The sequence below is a fragment of the Blastomyces gilchristii genome, assembly GCF_000003855.2.
Source record: "Blastomyces gilchristii SLH14081 genomic scaffold supercont1.17, whole genome shotgun sequence".
Lineage (NCBI taxonomy): Eukaryota > Fungi > Ascomycota > Eurotiomycetes > Onygenales > Ajellomycetaceae > Blastomyces > Blastomyces gilchristii.
The window spans coordinates 744,858-760,957 of NW_003101666.1; the positions used below are offsets into that span (position 1 = coordinate 744,858).

Sequence of the window (16,100 nt, forward strand, 5' to 3'; positions counted from 1 at the left end):
TAGATTCATTCAAGACTGAAGAAGAAGAAGAATATCTTGATATTAATCACAGATTAATTGTTTTGAAGATATAGTAGAAGTTTTCAGAGATGCAAATAGAAGTTTCAAGAGTAGTAAGTAAATTCATCTTGATAGTAATAGAATGATAATGAGTATAGACATTTGTGTACAGGTATGAAGGGAATAAGAATGAGAAGCTTTCTATTTATATGGGGGGATGTTTGAGGACACACCCCCCCTGAAATGAAGGTTAGTATGCCACTAAAATATTAGGGGGTCCCTCATGAAAATAAAGGGGTATACCACAGTATACCACAGTATATCCTGATTCTTGTCTAATTGTCGATTTGGTAGTGAGCTTATTCCCCAGTTGGGCTGGATAATGGTTGACATAATGACTGTACCGGGCCATTTATTCAGTCAATCAACCAATTTCTGACCGAGTACGGGGGAGCTCTATCCTCAACATCCAGATCAGGACATGCGATGGCCGAATGGATATGTCTACTACCGCCAAGCGGGATGGCAGCCAAAGCTGCGGAACCCCAGGATAGCCAACTCCCGGCTGCATTTGACTATTCACTTGTGGAAGCGATGTGGATGCCGGAGGGAACTCCACGGAGCGAGCTCGTGATGGCAATGCGGGCAAGGGCCGTTTGCAAGTCCTGGTTCATGGCAATAATACACAACCACGCGAGGTCAAATTCCTTAAGCGTACAGGGAGTTCGAAATTTAAATATTGAGGATTGCCCCAGTTCCCCACGGCTTTGCTATTTCTGATATTCTGTCAAGCCACCCAGTTCCATTGTCTCGTCAGCGTTGGTATCAAAAATGCGGTCACTTCGTCCCTTCGCGGCCCTGACACTGGCCCTAGCCTTGACTGCTGTTGCCATTCCTTACAACACCTTCGATGGCTCCCCCGCTTGCAATGATGTCGTCGCAGTTCACAATCCCACCTGCGTCGACGAAATTCAACAACATGTACGGGATGCTATCAAAGCCGGACGAAAGGTCCGTGCTTCAGGTAAAGGACATATGTGGTATGATACTATGTGCTCTGATGACCCGGACACCGAAATTATCCGCACGGAGAATGTCAACAAAATCTACGACTTTGACTTGGAGGCTGGCACCGTCATCATAGAGGCCGGCGTGACCTTTGTCCAACTTGCAGAGTACCTTCATGGAAGAGGCGCATCGCCGGGATACACTCTTGTCAACTGGAATATCACTCTGACCGGCTGCGTCGCGATGGGTGCCCACCGTTCCTCTCTTAAGGAGGACTCCATGGTGGCTGCTGGTGTACTGTCTTTGGACATAATCGACGGAAACGGCGAGTTGCGACATATCGAGCGCGACGAAAACGACGATACCTGGCTGGCAGCATCTACTTCTCTGGGAGTGTTAGGCGTCATCGTCAGAATGAAGTTCAAGATTTACCCGGATTTCAAAGTATACGCTGATCAGAAGACGTAAGTTTTCCTACCATTGGCATTACTTAGGCAAACAATGACTCTAACGCACCAAAAGCTTGGATGAAGCTGAAGTTTTGAATGGAGACATTTATGGCATGATAAGCCCCTATCCAACAGCGAATTTCTGGGTAAGCCATCAATCAACCGTCGATGCCATACTCTCCATGCTGATATAGAGATATTTGCTAATTATGACTATGAGGAATACAGTGGTGGCCATACAAAAGGAAATTCCACTGGCGATACTACGATGTGGTGCCAACAGAAACCAGCCCACAGGAAGGTTTCCAGAACACTTTCTCTGTCACAAAATTCGAAGCAGATGCAGTTAGAGACCTGTGGGAGAACGGGAGGGTGCTACCCCTATCCAACAAGATCGCCGAGGAAATTCTTTTCGGCATCTGGTCCAAACCCAACTTCCGCGAAAAGACTACCAACAAAGACATCACGAAGTGGCCCGTCTACGGCTGGAACTACGACGTCTTGATCGGTGGACTGTACCCGGATCAGAAGCCAGCATGGGAATATGGCCTTCGCGGACATATCCTCGAACTCGCGTTCCCTATGACATATGCCAACGCCATGCTCAGGCGCGTTCGCGAGCTTTTCGACGCAGAGGCGGAGGACGGCGAACCGATGACTACCACATACCGCAGCGGCATCAATATCAAGTTCGGACGACCCTATTTTGATCTTCTCGGACAAGTCACGTATAACACGAGCGATGGTGCCGATTGGTCCAAGGGCGCTATCATGTTTGAATTCCCAAGCTACCGTCCCCAGGGTAACGGGAAGAGATACAACGAGCCATTTTGTAAGTTGATTCATAGATAGGCCTTTTTTGAAAAGCTTCATTTTAGGTTGATTTTGGCAGCTAACGCGGACATACTATCAATCTGCAGATGATTACCTTGCACACGTTCTCATTGAGGAATTCCCCTGCCGCCCGCACTGGACCAAGAATACAAGGGAGGTATTCAGGATGGCAGCGAGAAATATTGACCCCGACGTAAGTTTATCGGTCCATTTAAAAAAAAAAAAAAAAAAAAAAAAAAAAAAAAAAAAAGACATGAAAGCATTTTCGAAAACTAACAGTGGTATTAGCACATCGCGCGGTTCAAAGCCGTCAGGGAAAAATTTGATCCGAAGGGGATATTCCGCAGCGTTGTTGGAGAGTCGATTGGTGTTTATTAAATATTTCGGCATGTACATAAACTGATTTTTTTCTATGTTCATTTCGTGGCGAACACTTCTTCTATTTCTTTTTATACAGGATGGCCCTCGACAATTTACTAGTGACATCTAGTTAATGGCATGGCCTTCCTTATTCGAGTCATATAAATCTAATGAGATAATGTATAACTTACCAAAATAGAAACTAAGTTGGCTTACAAGCCGAGTAGATGTTACAGAGCACAGATATTGGACATATATCCAACCAAGCCAATGTGTAACATTTACTAGGGTAGGAAACGGGCATCCCATTCAGGGGGGAAAGAAAGCATATTTCCCCATCCTGCCCATTCGGCGAGAGAGATATTCGTGCTTGCTGATAAACCAAATATTACCGCACATTGATTGACGCAATGAAACAAGACAGAAGATTGATGGAGCAAAAGTAAAGGGATTTCTCTAAATTCGTTTTTTGGCGGTAATTAAGCGCCACTGGAGGAGAGAAGATGAAACGAAGTATGAAAAGAATAACATATCAGCCGAGAAGGAAAAGAGGAATAAGACGCGGGGAAATTTGCGCAAGGAAAACATTTAACTATGCGCCTGTGGGAGAGTAACAGCGGAAAAGGAAAAATAATAGTTAAGTTAACCCAATACCACCAAAGTAAAGTCAAGAAAGAGAATAAAAATAAAATAAGAAAAAATGAACACAAAATTTTATAACCCATTTCAGTTATGTTCGGTTTGGCCCTAAACCTTTCTTTTTTGTTTTCACCCTAGTAGAGGAGACAGAACAAGCAAGGAGAACAAGCGCACTGATATCAAGACACCCCTTACCGCTTGTCTATGCATCCATTTTTCAAACGATCACTTTTTCCATCGAGATTTCGTAACAACAACAACAGGATAGGGGTAAACAATTAGATAGATAGATATCTTGAAAAGACGTAAGTGAAAAATAGGAACAAGATAACCGTCACTCCATCAATCGTAGTTATCATTTCCCACCCACGCACACACTCACACGCCCATCCGCACAAGACAACGAAAAACTATGTTTATTTAAAGAAATAAACCCCTCCCAATGACAAAGAGGAAAATTAACATAAAAAAGGAATTCTCCGGATTTGCTCAACAACCACTACTGCTACCAAAGCCCTCTTTAATTAGTACGTGCGTGCCAGATTTCGCAAGTACCAATCTACCAGTCTCCTCCCCGCCTTTGCCTCACTAATGTGAATCAAGTTGCCCTCAATGGCATAGTCCAGGTCATTCGCATTGACAACCTCACCTTCCAACAACCCGCCATCCGACCACCGGATCTGTCGGCTGCGCTGCTTATTAACAAGCAACCACGAGCGCAGCTGCTGCGGCTCCACGTCCAAGAAGCCCGCTAGTTTCTTCAGATCCATCGTCGTGTAGAGTTTGAGATAGGACTTGACGGTGGGGTTATAAAGGGTGTTGCGGACCTCGTCCATGAAGATGGCCGTTTGGTGGTCGACTGGGTCAATGTTCATGCCTGGGTTGTCGAAGTCGGGTGGGGTGGGGCTGATGAATTTGGGGCAGGCGGAGCGGAAGAGCTCTTCGAAGAGCGGGAGCGCTTCGGGCCCGCCGTGCTGGAGGCGGATGAATTTCTCGCCGTATTTCTCGCGGAGGGCGGAGTGGATGGTGTCGTCGAGACGGGTGGGGTGGAAGGCGACGCAGATGGCGATCAGCGCGTACATCTGGTCGTTCTTCTTGGCAATGGCGTCGTAGCTGTTGCTGCCCTTCTGGAAGTTCTTGGTACGCGACACGTAGACGAGGATGTGGCTGAACATGCGGATGGCGTCGGCGTAACGGCGCATCATCATGTACGAGAAGCCGACGTAGTAGTATGTTGTGAAGTGGGCGGCCATGACGCGGGCAAACATGGCCTTTTTGTTCATCTCGATGTCATCAAGTGTCTTGAGCGCGAGGCTAAAGTCGCCAAGCAAGCAGTGGACGCGGAGCAGCCCGATGATGGAGAAATATCCCAACATTCTGTAGAGGGGCCGGTTCCCATACTCTCCAGCAACGGCTGTGGGGTCTTCGTTACGTTTGATAGCTGCAAGCTGTTCGTTGATTTGGGATCTTTGGATCAGTGAGTAGAGAACATTGAGAACAGAGTAGCATCCCCATGTGTTCGGGTTCTCCTTCAGGAGCTGTGCTTCTTCTTCACTTGATCCAGTGCGAGCAACGCGGTTTCGGTAGCGGCAAAACGACTCGAATTGATAGATGAATTCGTCAATCACATCCCACGCCCAGAAATACTATCCCATCACACCGGTCATATTAGCTTCAGCAAGCCAAAATGGAAATAAAAAAAAGAATTCGCGAAGGCCACACAAGTCCCGCAACGCAAACTCATAATCCAATCCACCCTTTCATTCCAACAAATAAGCTCCAAAAAAAAAAAGTCAAAACCTACAGTAGGAACATCCAAATCAACCGGCCCATCCGAATTCAATATATAATGAAACAGGCTACAATAGCTATCATAGCTCGCAAACTTCGTCTCCAGCGTCGCCTGGAATTCCAGCGGTGTGGCCGCCGCTACTAGCTGTGCCTGTATATCCTGCGTTTGCGATCCGGCACCCAGCGACGTCGTCCGGTCCAGCTCACTCATGCTATCGTCAAAATGCACCTGCTCGCGGTAGTCGTTGACAAGAGCTTCCTCTTCGACATCGGATTCATCGTGCAGGTTGGCGGTCCGCCCGGTTGTGCGGTTGCTGTCGTACGCCATGGCTTGGTGTGGACCCGTGGGCAAGGGAGTGGGGATCGGGGGGGTGTGCGGGCCGGTTAAAGAGCTCAAGAAGATGTTGGCGGTTAAGGTGGATGGTTGTGTGCTAAGCGGTCAGTGCCGGTTCTGTTGGTCGTCGGACGTTGAAATTGACGAATTTCGAGGTTTTTCACTTTTTCGCTTGCGGCTGCTTGGTGGTTTGTGCTTATCTTATCTTAGCGCAGATCTCGCATCTTGGTCACGTGTTAGTCGCAAGCGCGCGGCTGGAGAATGAGAACTCTTGGAACAACGTCAATTAAGTTTACGGATTGGACATGGTACAGCTTAAGGGCATTGGCAGTTTAGTATTAGTTGGGATAAGCCTCTTTCGATACGGTAGGGCCTAACTGTGTGCATTCAGTCGTTCGTCCGCCTCCACAAACACGAACAAAGGGCGAGGGAAACAAAGGCACAGATGCCTGAAGACATATCTTCAATGCTAAAATCGAATGAGATAGGAAAATACAAAGGCTCCAAAATTAGGGGAGTAAAATGCTACCATCGTGCTCCGACCTGATCCATTGACAAAGCAAAACACTGAAGCAGCCGAAAGATGGAGGAAAGGATGCAGGGTATCAATGGAGGGCTTGAACAAATACGGATTTGTAAAACGAATTTCAGCGAACATGCTATCCGTGAACTGTCTTAAAAATGCACAGCATTTATCAAATGCACTGTAGGGGTCAAATGTAAATAGAAGACGAATGAGAAAAAGAAAGAAAGAAAAATAATAATCATAATAAAGGAGCAAATAATCATAAACCCATGCCTTGGGGTGTACCATTCCACGAACCGAAAGATGTGATTGTCGAATTAATGCGAATAGTATCGATGAGGACAACTGTCGACCGATTGTTCGTTTTCCAGCCATAAAGCTAGTAAATAGCGTTTTCGTTGGATAAGAAGAGAAGTAACTAAACTGCAATGCTGGAGTTGGCCCAGCTTAGGTTGCCACCGAGAGAGGTACTACTCGTCAGTTCATCTTCGCCCTCGGAGTCGTTAGCCCCGTCCATGTTCAGCATCTGAAAACGGTTGGTCATTGGAGCTGGTTTCCTAGCTGGAGGTTGTGGCGCAACTTTCTTCGGCACATACTGCACCTTCGGCAACGGGTCAGCACATTCATCCGGGTAGTACTCAATTTTCATGCCCTTGTACGCCAAACGAGACATCATGCAAGTTCGTGCAAACAAGGCATTGTGTACTGAGTTAGTCGAGATATATGCATTCCCCTTATCAAAAGTGATATCGATCACTACCAGGTTATGGATATGTTCCAAGTCATCACGAATCTTGGATTCTGTCAGATTGGGGTGCACTGAACGGATTATCAGGTTACGTGAAGCTCCATTCGCCAGCTTGCCGGCAACAAGGCCAGGAAGGTAAAATTGGCGTTCATTCCAAGTGACCTCAATCTATTAGTTGAGCAGTCAGTACGCATCTAGAGAGACTATCTATAGTGTACCGGTGGGTCTCACCAGCTTATCAAGAATATAAAGGTCCTGGCGTTTAGTAAAGGCCAAAAATTCTTGGGCAGATTTACCCTCAGCAAAAGAGACGCTTGCCTGACGCTCTCTGGGTCGTAGGAAAACATCAACCAGCGCGCCACCCCGAATCGCGGCAACAATATCGCGGTGAGTTGCACGCTCGGGGAGACCTTTCAGAAGGAGAGTACGGTTTTCCGTACAATTTGAAGGCTGCTGGCGGTCTTGCCTAGACTGGATGTTGCCAAGATGTACTCCATCATCCCTTTCGTCGCTCGGGAAGGATGTCACATCATTTTCGAGGCTCGATCGACGTCCATTGCTGTTAGTATGAACCCTTAGAGCCCTGTCCGCAGAATTCCGAGGCCAACTGTCATTAGGGGTAGTATTCTTGCTAATCGGATCATTCGAGATGGAGTGTAAAGGATGGCGTGGGAGATGTCCAATCTCAGTTGGGGCTTTGCTGCCCATGGTACTGTCGAATGACTCCCCTTGGTCCTCCAAATTTCCAGGGCCGCTTATCAAAGTCTAATAACTCAGTAAGCGGTATGACCTTGCGCAGTGGCACTCAAGTTCCTCACTTCAAGAGCTTCCTCGGTTACACCTCCTTCGTACAGAGCCTGCTTCAAATTATCTAACAATAGGAAGCTGGTTAGATGCGGTTATGCGGAGAATGCGCAGAATACGCAAGGTGCAAGTTCGAAAGAGTTTGAGATAGGCACAGGGGAGATACCATATTCGCGGGATCTACGAAGCTTCAACATGCGTTAGCAATATATAATCACAAGGTTGAGAAGCAAACAAACTCACAAGAAGGTCGTGCTCCGATTTCGGGATGGTAACCGTCATAACGTTCGAAGAAGCATCAAAATCGGTAGACGAGCTATGCTATAGATCCACGAAGCACGAGTTCCTGTCAGGTCCTCTCCTCACATGGCACTGGACGAACTACATCAATGTCGTGAATACGGATACTTACCAACTCCGCCCTGGAATTCAGTTATAGCTCCATTAGCGTTCCGTATATTTAATCACCAACAAGCACATAAAAAAAAGGAAGGTTCTGAATCTGGAAAGCGTATGGACGGCGCCTGTGATGAAGACACTCCGGAGGCTTGACCAGGGGGAATCGAGGCGCAATTGAGCAGCATTCGAGGGGAAATTAGGCGCAATATATCAGCGAAAATCGTACCTGCGAAGGAGCGTGTCCAGATGTGATTTTTTGATTGAAACATGAGGGTCCATCTTCCCCGGCGACGAATGGAGGATCTAAACAGGTTGCACAATGGCGGGGTGGTCAGCAACGAAGCTTAAAATATAGGACAGAACTCAAATTTTTTAAGCTATTGAGGTCGGGAGTTTAAATGAAAGGTGTAACTTGAGAGGGCAGCAACATCAACGGAGGAGGGGCTGGAGGGCGTTGGTGTGGCAGCTAAATGAGGAGGATATGGGCAACACAGCACGCCGCGGGAAGGGGAACCCGAGACAGCAAAGACAAATGGGAATGATGCTTTGCAAATGTATGTACTGTACTGTACTTACATATCTCACAAGAGCACAAATATTTGCTCTTGGTGGCAGGGCGACGATGTCTAATATCCGGGGACAAAGAGTGAGAAGGGGGAGGGAGGTGTATAAGAGGAGGAGCAGACGCAGCAACAGATGATAACTCTGCTGAGGCCCTGAGGCTGGGCCAAGCGCCAACAACCATCAACCAAGCGCGTCTGGGGAAGCTAAAGTTAACTAACTTACCGGCGACGTTAGTTCTCCTGACGGACTGACTGCTGACTGCGGGCATCAACTACGGCCGATGATGATTTCCACACAGCGGCTGATGGATCCAGATAGGTTGGGATAAACGGTAGTTAGCAGTGAGTAGATGAGTAAATACATCCTAACTCCGCTTAAAACTCAACTTAACCAGGGTTTTCATCATATATTTGCTTCGCTTCGCTCCGCAAATGAATATGCTCATCAACTATGTTCAGGTCTAATATTTCTACACGGGAACTCGATATCCCCTTTCATCCCCCCGTCATTCAGCCAATTCCTCATCTCAATAGCAATCGAGCAAATCGACTCTTGGCCGCTAGTTATTTAACTCGACCATCTCAAGGTAGGATGGAGCCGCCCGCTAGCTAGCAGCGCTACGTTTAACCCTGTGCGTTCACCCATCATCAACGACCCAGATACCACCATCAATCGCCTCCATCAATCACCCATTTCCCTACTCAGACGCATGATTGACCGTCGCCCGGTACTTCTAACGAGTCTGTTTGATGGCCCGGTTAAAAGAAATCGGCATCGAGCCGCCCATTCTCTCTGAGAGGACAGCAATTGCTGCGCGGAAGTCCCTGTGCTGTGATTCTCTACTCTCATATCATTGGGTAACTATCCCAGACAATCCAGCCGCATTGCGCGTGCGGAGTAGTTGCTGTCTTTTCATCAAGGTTCATAAGAGGGCAGGGTGCGCGACGACACGCACACTCGCCTAATTCCTAACTTCGATCTGCACACCGTTGTGGCCTCACAGCAGTTGTGTTCAATGTGAACGTGCCGCCATTCTTCAGCGGTGTTTTAGCGACGCTAGGGTCGGTGAGTCCCTGCGAACTGCTGGTGGCGGGGCTAAAAGTTTAGCGCCGGCGCCTCTACACAACCTCACCCCCAATCTCAAGGACACCTGGAAAACATCTTGCTCACTGGCCACATCCAACTCTTCACGCTGGTCGCATGATGATGCTGGACGACCACTAAAAGAGAGGCGCTTAAGAAGTTTCCCCCCCCCCACCAAAAAAAAAGGGAAAAAAAAAAAAAAAAAGGAAAGGAAAGGGGTGGGGAAACTAGTAGAAATCCAAAATGGATCTGTCGTACAGCTTCAGCTCAAAAGAAATAGTTTTTCATGAAATACGTAACTCAAGGTTTTATTTAGCTGGCTTCCGTACGAATTATCCCAGACCTAAAACGCACTGCTTCCATCTATCCGGTCCCATCCCATCCGTAGAAGTCTTGGATGCAGAAATTGAGCCGGCAAGGCGAGGAGAGAAAACAACATTCCAGTCAAAGATAAAACCAGCGATAATGTATTAAAAAACAGAAGGCGCCCGCATGTATCGTAGGTGAAGGGGAGGTAGGGTGGAAGTAAACCAAGGGTTGCCACGGGGGAAGATTAAAATGAGAAAAGGAAGAAAAAAACGACGAAAAAGATAAGCAGATGGACGCCATTGAGCAAGACAGAACCATGGAATTAAATAAAATAAATAGGGCTTTTCCGCCCTTGGCATCCCATATCCATTATCTCATTCATTCCCTCCTCCTTTCATCCATCGCCTTCGCATCATCGTTCCCATCAAAGAACGACTCATCAGATCGTAACCGCTGTTTCTTCTTCTTCTCCAACGTACCCCACGTCGAAATACCCGCATACGCCACACCAATGATTCCTGCAATGATTGCATAGACAATAACGCCCGCCACGGGCACCGTTTCCTTCCCGATACCGCTAAACTTAAAGCCCAGGCCGCCATTGATGATGCCGAGCGCGAGCATGCACCGCCCTACCCAGCGATGTACCCGTCCCACCGCGCTGGGCCCGTGGGTCTTTACGTAGTTGAGATGATGCAGGTAGCCGAGCAGTGGTTGGCAGAGTACTAGCCAGCCGATGACCACGTAGCCGATGATGGGGTGGTACATGGCTGCTTTCCCCAGGTCGCGGGCCAGGGAGACGCCGACGCCGAACCCGGCGACGGCGGCGCAGAGGGTCAGGATCTGCAAGGGTGCGTGAATGCGCGTTGCGGTCTTTGAGTAGGGGATCAAAAAGAGGCCCAGCGCGAAGGTTGGGAAGAGAACCACGAAGATGACGGACATGATGATGCCGTGTGTGACGCGCTTGACTTTTATGGTCCGTTGCGAGACGCCGGTCGCGGACCCGCCGCCGCTGCCGCGGCCTCCTCCTGTAGCACTCAGGTCCAGCGTAAACGTGCCCTGGTTGTCATGGAAGATGATTGACTCCGTGACATCAGCAGAGTTGAGGGGGCTGCCGCTCTTCATCGCCCAGATCCAGGGGCTTTGCGGATCATTGGGATCCATGGAGCCGCCGTCCCAACTCAGGCAGTTTTCGCAGAGTACGTTTGCCGTCATTTTGCCGTTGGAGATTCCCGAGCCGTCCAGCAGGCGGAGGCGCACGGCTGGGTTGTGATCAGGAAGCATGTGGCCGATTCCTCGGCGTGGCGAGATGGTGACGTTCCTCCCGTCAGACGAGGCGTAGGCAACGAAGATATTGGCGCCTGCCATTCCCGTTCCCTGCCCCAGGGCGAACCATTCAGTGCTATCGCTGGGGGCTTCCATTTGGAAGTATATGGGGCCATGGCCATTGGAAGCCGTGGAAGGGGGAATGTTGACGCTGTAGAAGATGCCTTTTGCATCACTGGGGCTAAATTTAGTTGTTTGGCTGTAAGCCATTGGCACTGTAGGAGGAATTGTTAGAACCTGGTTCCTTTTGCTTTTTTTTCTTCCTTTTACTGGTGTGGATGAGTGAGGGGGTCAAAGAATGCTTTTACCAGTGGCCAGCGTCGCTGCTGCGACAGCTGTAAAGGACAGTCTCATGACGAGAGTGTTTCGGAGATATTTGGCAGAGAAATATATACCCTGTTCACGGGAAGCTGATTGTTGATTATGGACAGGCTTAAATGGACAGATTCAAGGCATTGATTGACATCTGGGAATGATATGAAGGATGGTTTTATGGGCCAGGTTGAGAAGGTGAACGGGTGAATGGATTGCAGTGAATAGAAGTGTTGCGGAGGAAGGATTCCAATACATGTACATGTAACATGTAGTTACATACGTCGTTAGGGCAAGCAATAATATATGATAACTACGCACCGTACAAAATATAGACAATAGGAGGAGGTGAGTTAACGTCACGACAACACAAACAGGATATTGAACACCCAAACAAACAGTCATATATATATATATATATATATATATATATATCCAGGACAGGATATCCAGGATATCACAACAAATCTTATAGTTTTTTTTATTTCTCCCGTGCGACTCGTCATCCTGGTTGATTTATTTACCGCATTGATTCAGCTGCTGGCCCAGCCCGGCCAACCGCAGCCACCTAAGAAACCAACCGCCAGCATTTGGAATCCTGCAGGGAGGAGGAGGAGGAGGAGGTAGACGCAAACATGGCAGATTCTCGGAAGATCTGCGACACCTGTTCCCGGATGAGATTTTTTTTTTCTTTTTTCTTTTTTCTTTCTTTTTCGTGTGTAATTTGAGGATAACATAACCCGTTTGATGTATTATTATTGATTTATTCTTGGTATTTATATTAAGGGTTGCTTGGGACAGTTATACGCAGTAAGTTTATTATTTCGCTTGCAGCCCAACGATTAGTTAGTTAACCGACTATTTAGTTAACTCACTCTCACAGTTTGGCGCGACTAAATAAGTTGATCCTCTCCAGGGATAAGTTACTGCGTAGAAACGCAGCTAAATAAAAGCCCCGGAGGGGAAGCATGCTCGAGGAAGCTTAAGAAAAAGCCTCCGGAATTACCAGTGTGTCAGGCCCTGGAAGATGCAAAAACGACCTTGCTTGTCTCGTAATAATAATAATCGAAACCTCTACAGGGCAAGGTGAAACCACACACGCAACAGCCGTGGCGCAGGAATGGCTATAACTATGTGATACAATAATAATGGAAGATCCCCCCCGGAACTACCGAAAACAAAAGGGTTTACCAGCGTGAAGTTCTTCAGCCGCTCGTTGGTAGTTAGTTATCTGATATGCTGGTCGTCACCATCGAGCCTCCAATAAATATTGAGGAGATATGGTATGTATGTAACTACTATATCCATTTTCTCCATGGAGATCGATGACGGGTGGATAACAAGGTGGTTGGGCGACGACGGAATCATCCATATAAGAACTAGCCACAGAAATGGCGAATATCCCCCTCCAGCATACAAATAGAGACGCAGCCGGCTTCCTACTACACATCCTGTGTACGCAATAATATTACTGCCTCTCATTCTATTAACTACTGTCAAGATGGTGGAATCACTTGCTGCTTGCTGCTGCTCCGCCTGCTACTACTGCTCCAGAAGCCTCCTATTACACCTCCTCCCACAAAGCAATTAACCCGCGATCAACATCAAGATATCCCTGCTTCTTCACAGTCTTGAACAGACATATGAGAGGATATCCAATCACCTTGAGATAACCTATCAAGGAGTTCAATACACCCGTGAACTTGAAGTAGCTACTTCTAAAAAGCATGCCGGCCGATTCCCCTGATCTGTATGGAATCCTATAGGAGAATCATGAGAATGAGGAGAATCTTTCTTATGATGCACTTCAAGAGATGATTAGGAATGCCTGGGACTCTAACAGAGGAGCAGTTTACAGGAGCTTATAATGGTTAGTTAGTATGCCACTAAAATATTAGGGCCCCCCTTAATGAAAATACCGGGGGGTAGTTATAGTTACCAGCGTAGAAGCACGGCGTACAGGCACAGTATTAGTTATTAATATTGTGCAACATCAAACATCGCAAAAACCCTGGCGGTGCTTGCCGTAGATCTGTCCTTCCCTGGACTCTGATGTTTAAGTTAAATACTGCTCGTGTACGAATTTCCCATCTTCATTCAAATCGGAAAATTCATCCATACTGATCAGATACCCAGAACGCCAATTACGCATGTTAATTTAATTGCCTGAATGGTGTTGACTTTCCTCTTCTGTTTCACAGAAACCAGTCGACTTCAGTCATTGAGAGAGAGGCGCCAATGAACAACTGGGTCATAGTAAAAGCTTCCGCTTCACCGAGTGAACGTTCACCCGGTCGGTCCTTGTCGATATATAGGCAGGCCTCCGCCCATGCATAACATGACTACACAGGGATCTATAACTTTTGGACAAGCAAAGGAATTTAATATAGCTTGGCCAGTCAGTCAGTGCGTGTCCATCTGGGGATATCACCCTGTCCGGGAAAACCTGGGGAAAACCTGGGGAATAGATAACTAACTATGCCCTACTGCGTAGTTATCTGTGCATAGTTCCTTCGTGCTCTCGAAAATTATTCAGCATGTGTGCGACCTTTTGAAACCTCCCTGTGATCCCAAACAGAGCATGGTTCCTCAGCTGCCGGCATTACCACTAATAACCAATCCCGCGAAGTGTACGGTGCGAGAATGGTGGAGGGCTGAGACCTGGCGGGCTCTCCCCTTCTCGCACTACTTTCAAGTCTTGTGTTCCGGTTGCGCATTGATCGTACATGTACATGTACATATAAGTACCCTGCATCGTAATTTGGATGTAGGGCACAGACTACGACACTCCACCCACCAGCATCTACAGGAGCAAGCCATACCACTGTTAATAGGTGTATTGGGTCTTTGCATAGCCACTGCTGGCTCCTAGTGCTGTGTTTATATGTCCATAGGCCGGAACATTCCGAGCCACGCACCGTTTTTTGTAACGATATTGTCGTGGCTGAATGCCGAAGACGGTGGAGCGACAGAGCGGACGCAGATATCCTGCCTACAATGTGGAGGAACATTTTTTTCAAAACAAACGAGGTGAGGAAGGATTCTCACCATGTATATTTAAGGGAGGTCGGTTGAAACATGGAGGAGCCATTTCAGATGTGTCCATTAGGCCTTAACTAAGCATGGTAGGCCTTTTAACACCCAAACTGTGATTAACAGAGAGCTAATGTTTTTGGATAGATGCCCAAAAACCAATTCATCGGGTCAGAGGATGATGACAGTGGCTTCTGGAGGCCCTCAACTCCAGGCATAGTATTCGTTTGTGGTAAACAACAACCTCACTGGTCTTATCCTCATTTCCTCCTCCCCACCTCACTGAAGGAACATTGCTATTTACCCGCTCCTCATTTATCACATCCACACCAAACTGTTCCTGCACAAAATCTATGACGTGGTGCAGTTCCGCCGTTGGGTTCCATATGACCAACTTATGCAACTTCCACTTCTGAGCCTCGTCCAAGGCAGCCAATAGAAGGCTGGCTAATGCCAACGTCACTATTTGCTGGCCCTCGTCTTCCTTATCCTCTGTGGCCTGGGCCGCCGTGACGACCCTTTGGATAGTCAACTCGCGATCTGGAAAGTCATGATGCCAGTACACCCACGTCTTTCCATATTCGTTGATAGCGCCTCTGAATGGTGGGACTTCGCCGTTAGTCTTCCTGCTGATGAACGCAGCTCCGGTCTTGTAGCCAGCCGATGATGTTTGCGGAGGGAAGAACGGTCATGAGGATTTTATCAGCTGCAGGTTTATCCTTGGAAAACTTGGCTTTGATGTTTTCGATATCACGGGCGCAGAGTGCTGGGATGTCCTCCGGCATCAGCGGCTGCGTCGGTGGGAGGCCTGATCGATTCGGCGATATCAAACAAAGGCTGACTGACTAACGGAAAAAATAGATTGGAATGCAGGGAGCATTTTCCACCCTTTATTGATATAATACTATTTGAATATGTCAGCAGAGGAACTACACTATCTCCTGCTTTGTTCCATACCTTCCCAATGCTCGAATACAACATACTCGCCTCCGCCTCTCCAGCTCCATCCATCCACCGCGCGACAGCCCTCAATAGAAATTCAGCAAGACCTAATCGCCGATATCGTTTATCAGTGGCGACCGCCCCAATGCAATAACCCTGTCCTTCTCGGGTCCCCCCAGCAGCAGTTCGGATGAGCAAATCCCTATTCAGCGTTTTGCAAGTCGCGACGACACGCCCGCTGCCATCACCACCTTGAACTTGAAGGCACCACCAGCGTATTCCCACACCATTGCTGTGCGTGAGCGGTCGCTGCATGAGGAACTTCTCCCTCTCTATATAGTCCGCTTCTGGGAGCGGCCAGCCGAAACTCGCTCCTACAATCTTGAAGCATTTGACTTGCAGTTCTGTTGTTGTTGCTTCGTTGAAAATTAGGACTTCAGAGCCTTCCGGGCCATCGATTATGGTCGACAGCGGTTCAACCGTTTCTGGTTTGTCCATATCTTCTTAAGTAATAGGAATGGAGACCTGGAAAAATAAATTTACCTGAAATTTGTATAAGTTGATTTCCGGCAACAATCAGGAGATACAGCTAATTTGAACAAGGGCTAGGACTTGGCGACGCCTCTCAGACGTCAAGCT

General features: G+C 47.7%; 5 protein-coding genes across 5 annotated transcripts; 1 reads left to right on the forward strand and 4 right to left on the reverse strand.

The window, feature by feature from the left end:
* Positions 1 to 220: 220 nt before the first annotated feature.
* Positions 221 to 3,094, forward strand: BDBG_07089 (FAD/FMN-containing dehydrogenase). Its single transcript, XM_031722932.1, has 5 exons — positions 221 to 1,472; positions 1,531 to 1,603; positions 1,686 to 2,289; positions 2,378 to 2,484; positions 2,580 to 3,094. Exons 1-5 carry the CDS (start codon positions 832 to 834, stop codon positions 2,667 to 2,669), a joined length of 1,515 nt encoding a protein of 504 aa, XP_031579965.1. The 5' UTR covers positions 221 to 831; the 3' UTR covers positions 2,670 to 3,094.
* A 720-nt stretch (positions 3,095 to 3,814) lies between these two features.
* On the reverse strand, positions 3,815 to 5,409 carry BDBG_07090 (eukaryotic translation initiation factor 3 subunit L; the record flags this gene model as incomplete). The annotated part of the gene is made up of 2 exons (XM_002622533.2): positions 3,815 to 4,936; positions 5,095 to 5,409. The coding sequence occupies 2 exons, from the start codon at positions 5,407 to 5,409 to the stop codon at positions 3,815 to 3,817; spliced, it is 1,437 nt and encodes a 478-aa protein (XP_002622579.1).
* A 950-nt stretch (positions 5,410 to 6,359) lies between these two features.
* On the reverse strand, positions 6,360 to 8,171 carry BDBG_07091 (uncharacterized protein; the record flags this gene model as incomplete). The annotated part of the gene is made up of 7 exons (XM_031722933.1): positions 6,360 to 6,857; positions 6,921 to 7,454; positions 7,508 to 7,560; positions 7,660 to 7,681; positions 7,737 to 7,814; positions 7,906 to 7,915; positions 8,119 to 8,171. The coding sequence occupies 7 exons, from the start codon at positions 8,169 to 8,171 to the stop codon at positions 6,360 to 6,362; spliced, it is 1,248 nt and encodes a 415-aa protein (XP_031579966.1).
* A 609-nt stretch (positions 8,172 to 8,780) lies between these two features.
* BDBG_07093 (cellobiose dehydrogenase) lies at positions 8,781 to 12,278 on the reverse strand. The gene is made up of 2 exons (XM_002622536.2): positions 11,483 to 12,278; positions 8,781 to 11,389 (listed from the first exon to the last, which is right to left on the reverse strand). The coding sequence occupies exons 1-2, from the start codon at positions 11,526 to 11,528 to the stop codon at positions 10,227 to 10,229; spliced, it is 1,209 nt and encodes a 402-aa protein (XP_002622582.1). The 5' UTR covers positions 11,529 to 12,278; the 3' UTR covers positions 8,781 to 10,226.
* Positions 12,279 to 14,551: 2,273 nt separating this feature from the next.
* Positions 14,552 to 15,959, reverse strand: BDBG_07094 (uncharacterized protein; the record flags this gene model as incomplete). The annotated part of the gene is made up of 3 exons (XM_031722934.1): positions 14,552 to 15,168; positions 15,206 to 15,360; positions 15,503 to 15,959. The coding sequence occupies 3 exons, from the start codon at positions 15,957 to 15,959 to the stop codon at positions 14,683 to 14,685; spliced, it is 1,098 nt and encodes a 365-aa protein (XP_031579967.1). The 3' UTR covers positions 14,552 to 14,682.
* Positions 15,960 to 16,100: the final 141 nt, after the last annotated feature.

What these genes read in the sequence shown, in the direction of transcription:
- BDBG_07093 (XM_002622536.2), bottom strand. Translation starts at nt 11,528, where the DNA reads ATGAGACTGTCCTTTACAGCTGTCGCAGCAGCGACGCTGGCCACTG. An exon ending in AGCAGCGACGCTGGCCACTG is followed by an intron (nt 11,390 to 11,482) that starts GTAAAAGCATTC and finishes TTCCTCCTACAG; the next exon opens with TGCCAATGGCTTACAGCCAA.
- BDBG_07089 (XM_031722932.1), top strand. Translation starts at nt 832, where the DNA reads ATGCGGTCACTTCGTCCCTTCGCGGCCCTGACACTGGCCCTAGCCTTG. An exon ending in GTATACGCTGATCAGAAGAC is followed by an intron (nt 1,473 to 1,530) that starts GTAAGTTTTCCT and finishes ACGCACCAAAAG; the next exon opens with CTTGGATGAAGCTGAAGTTT. An exon ending in CGAGAAATATTGACCCCGAC is followed by an intron (nt 2,485 to 2,579) that starts GTAAGTTTATCG and finishes CAGTGGTATTAG; the next exon opens with CACATCGCGCGGTTCAAAGC.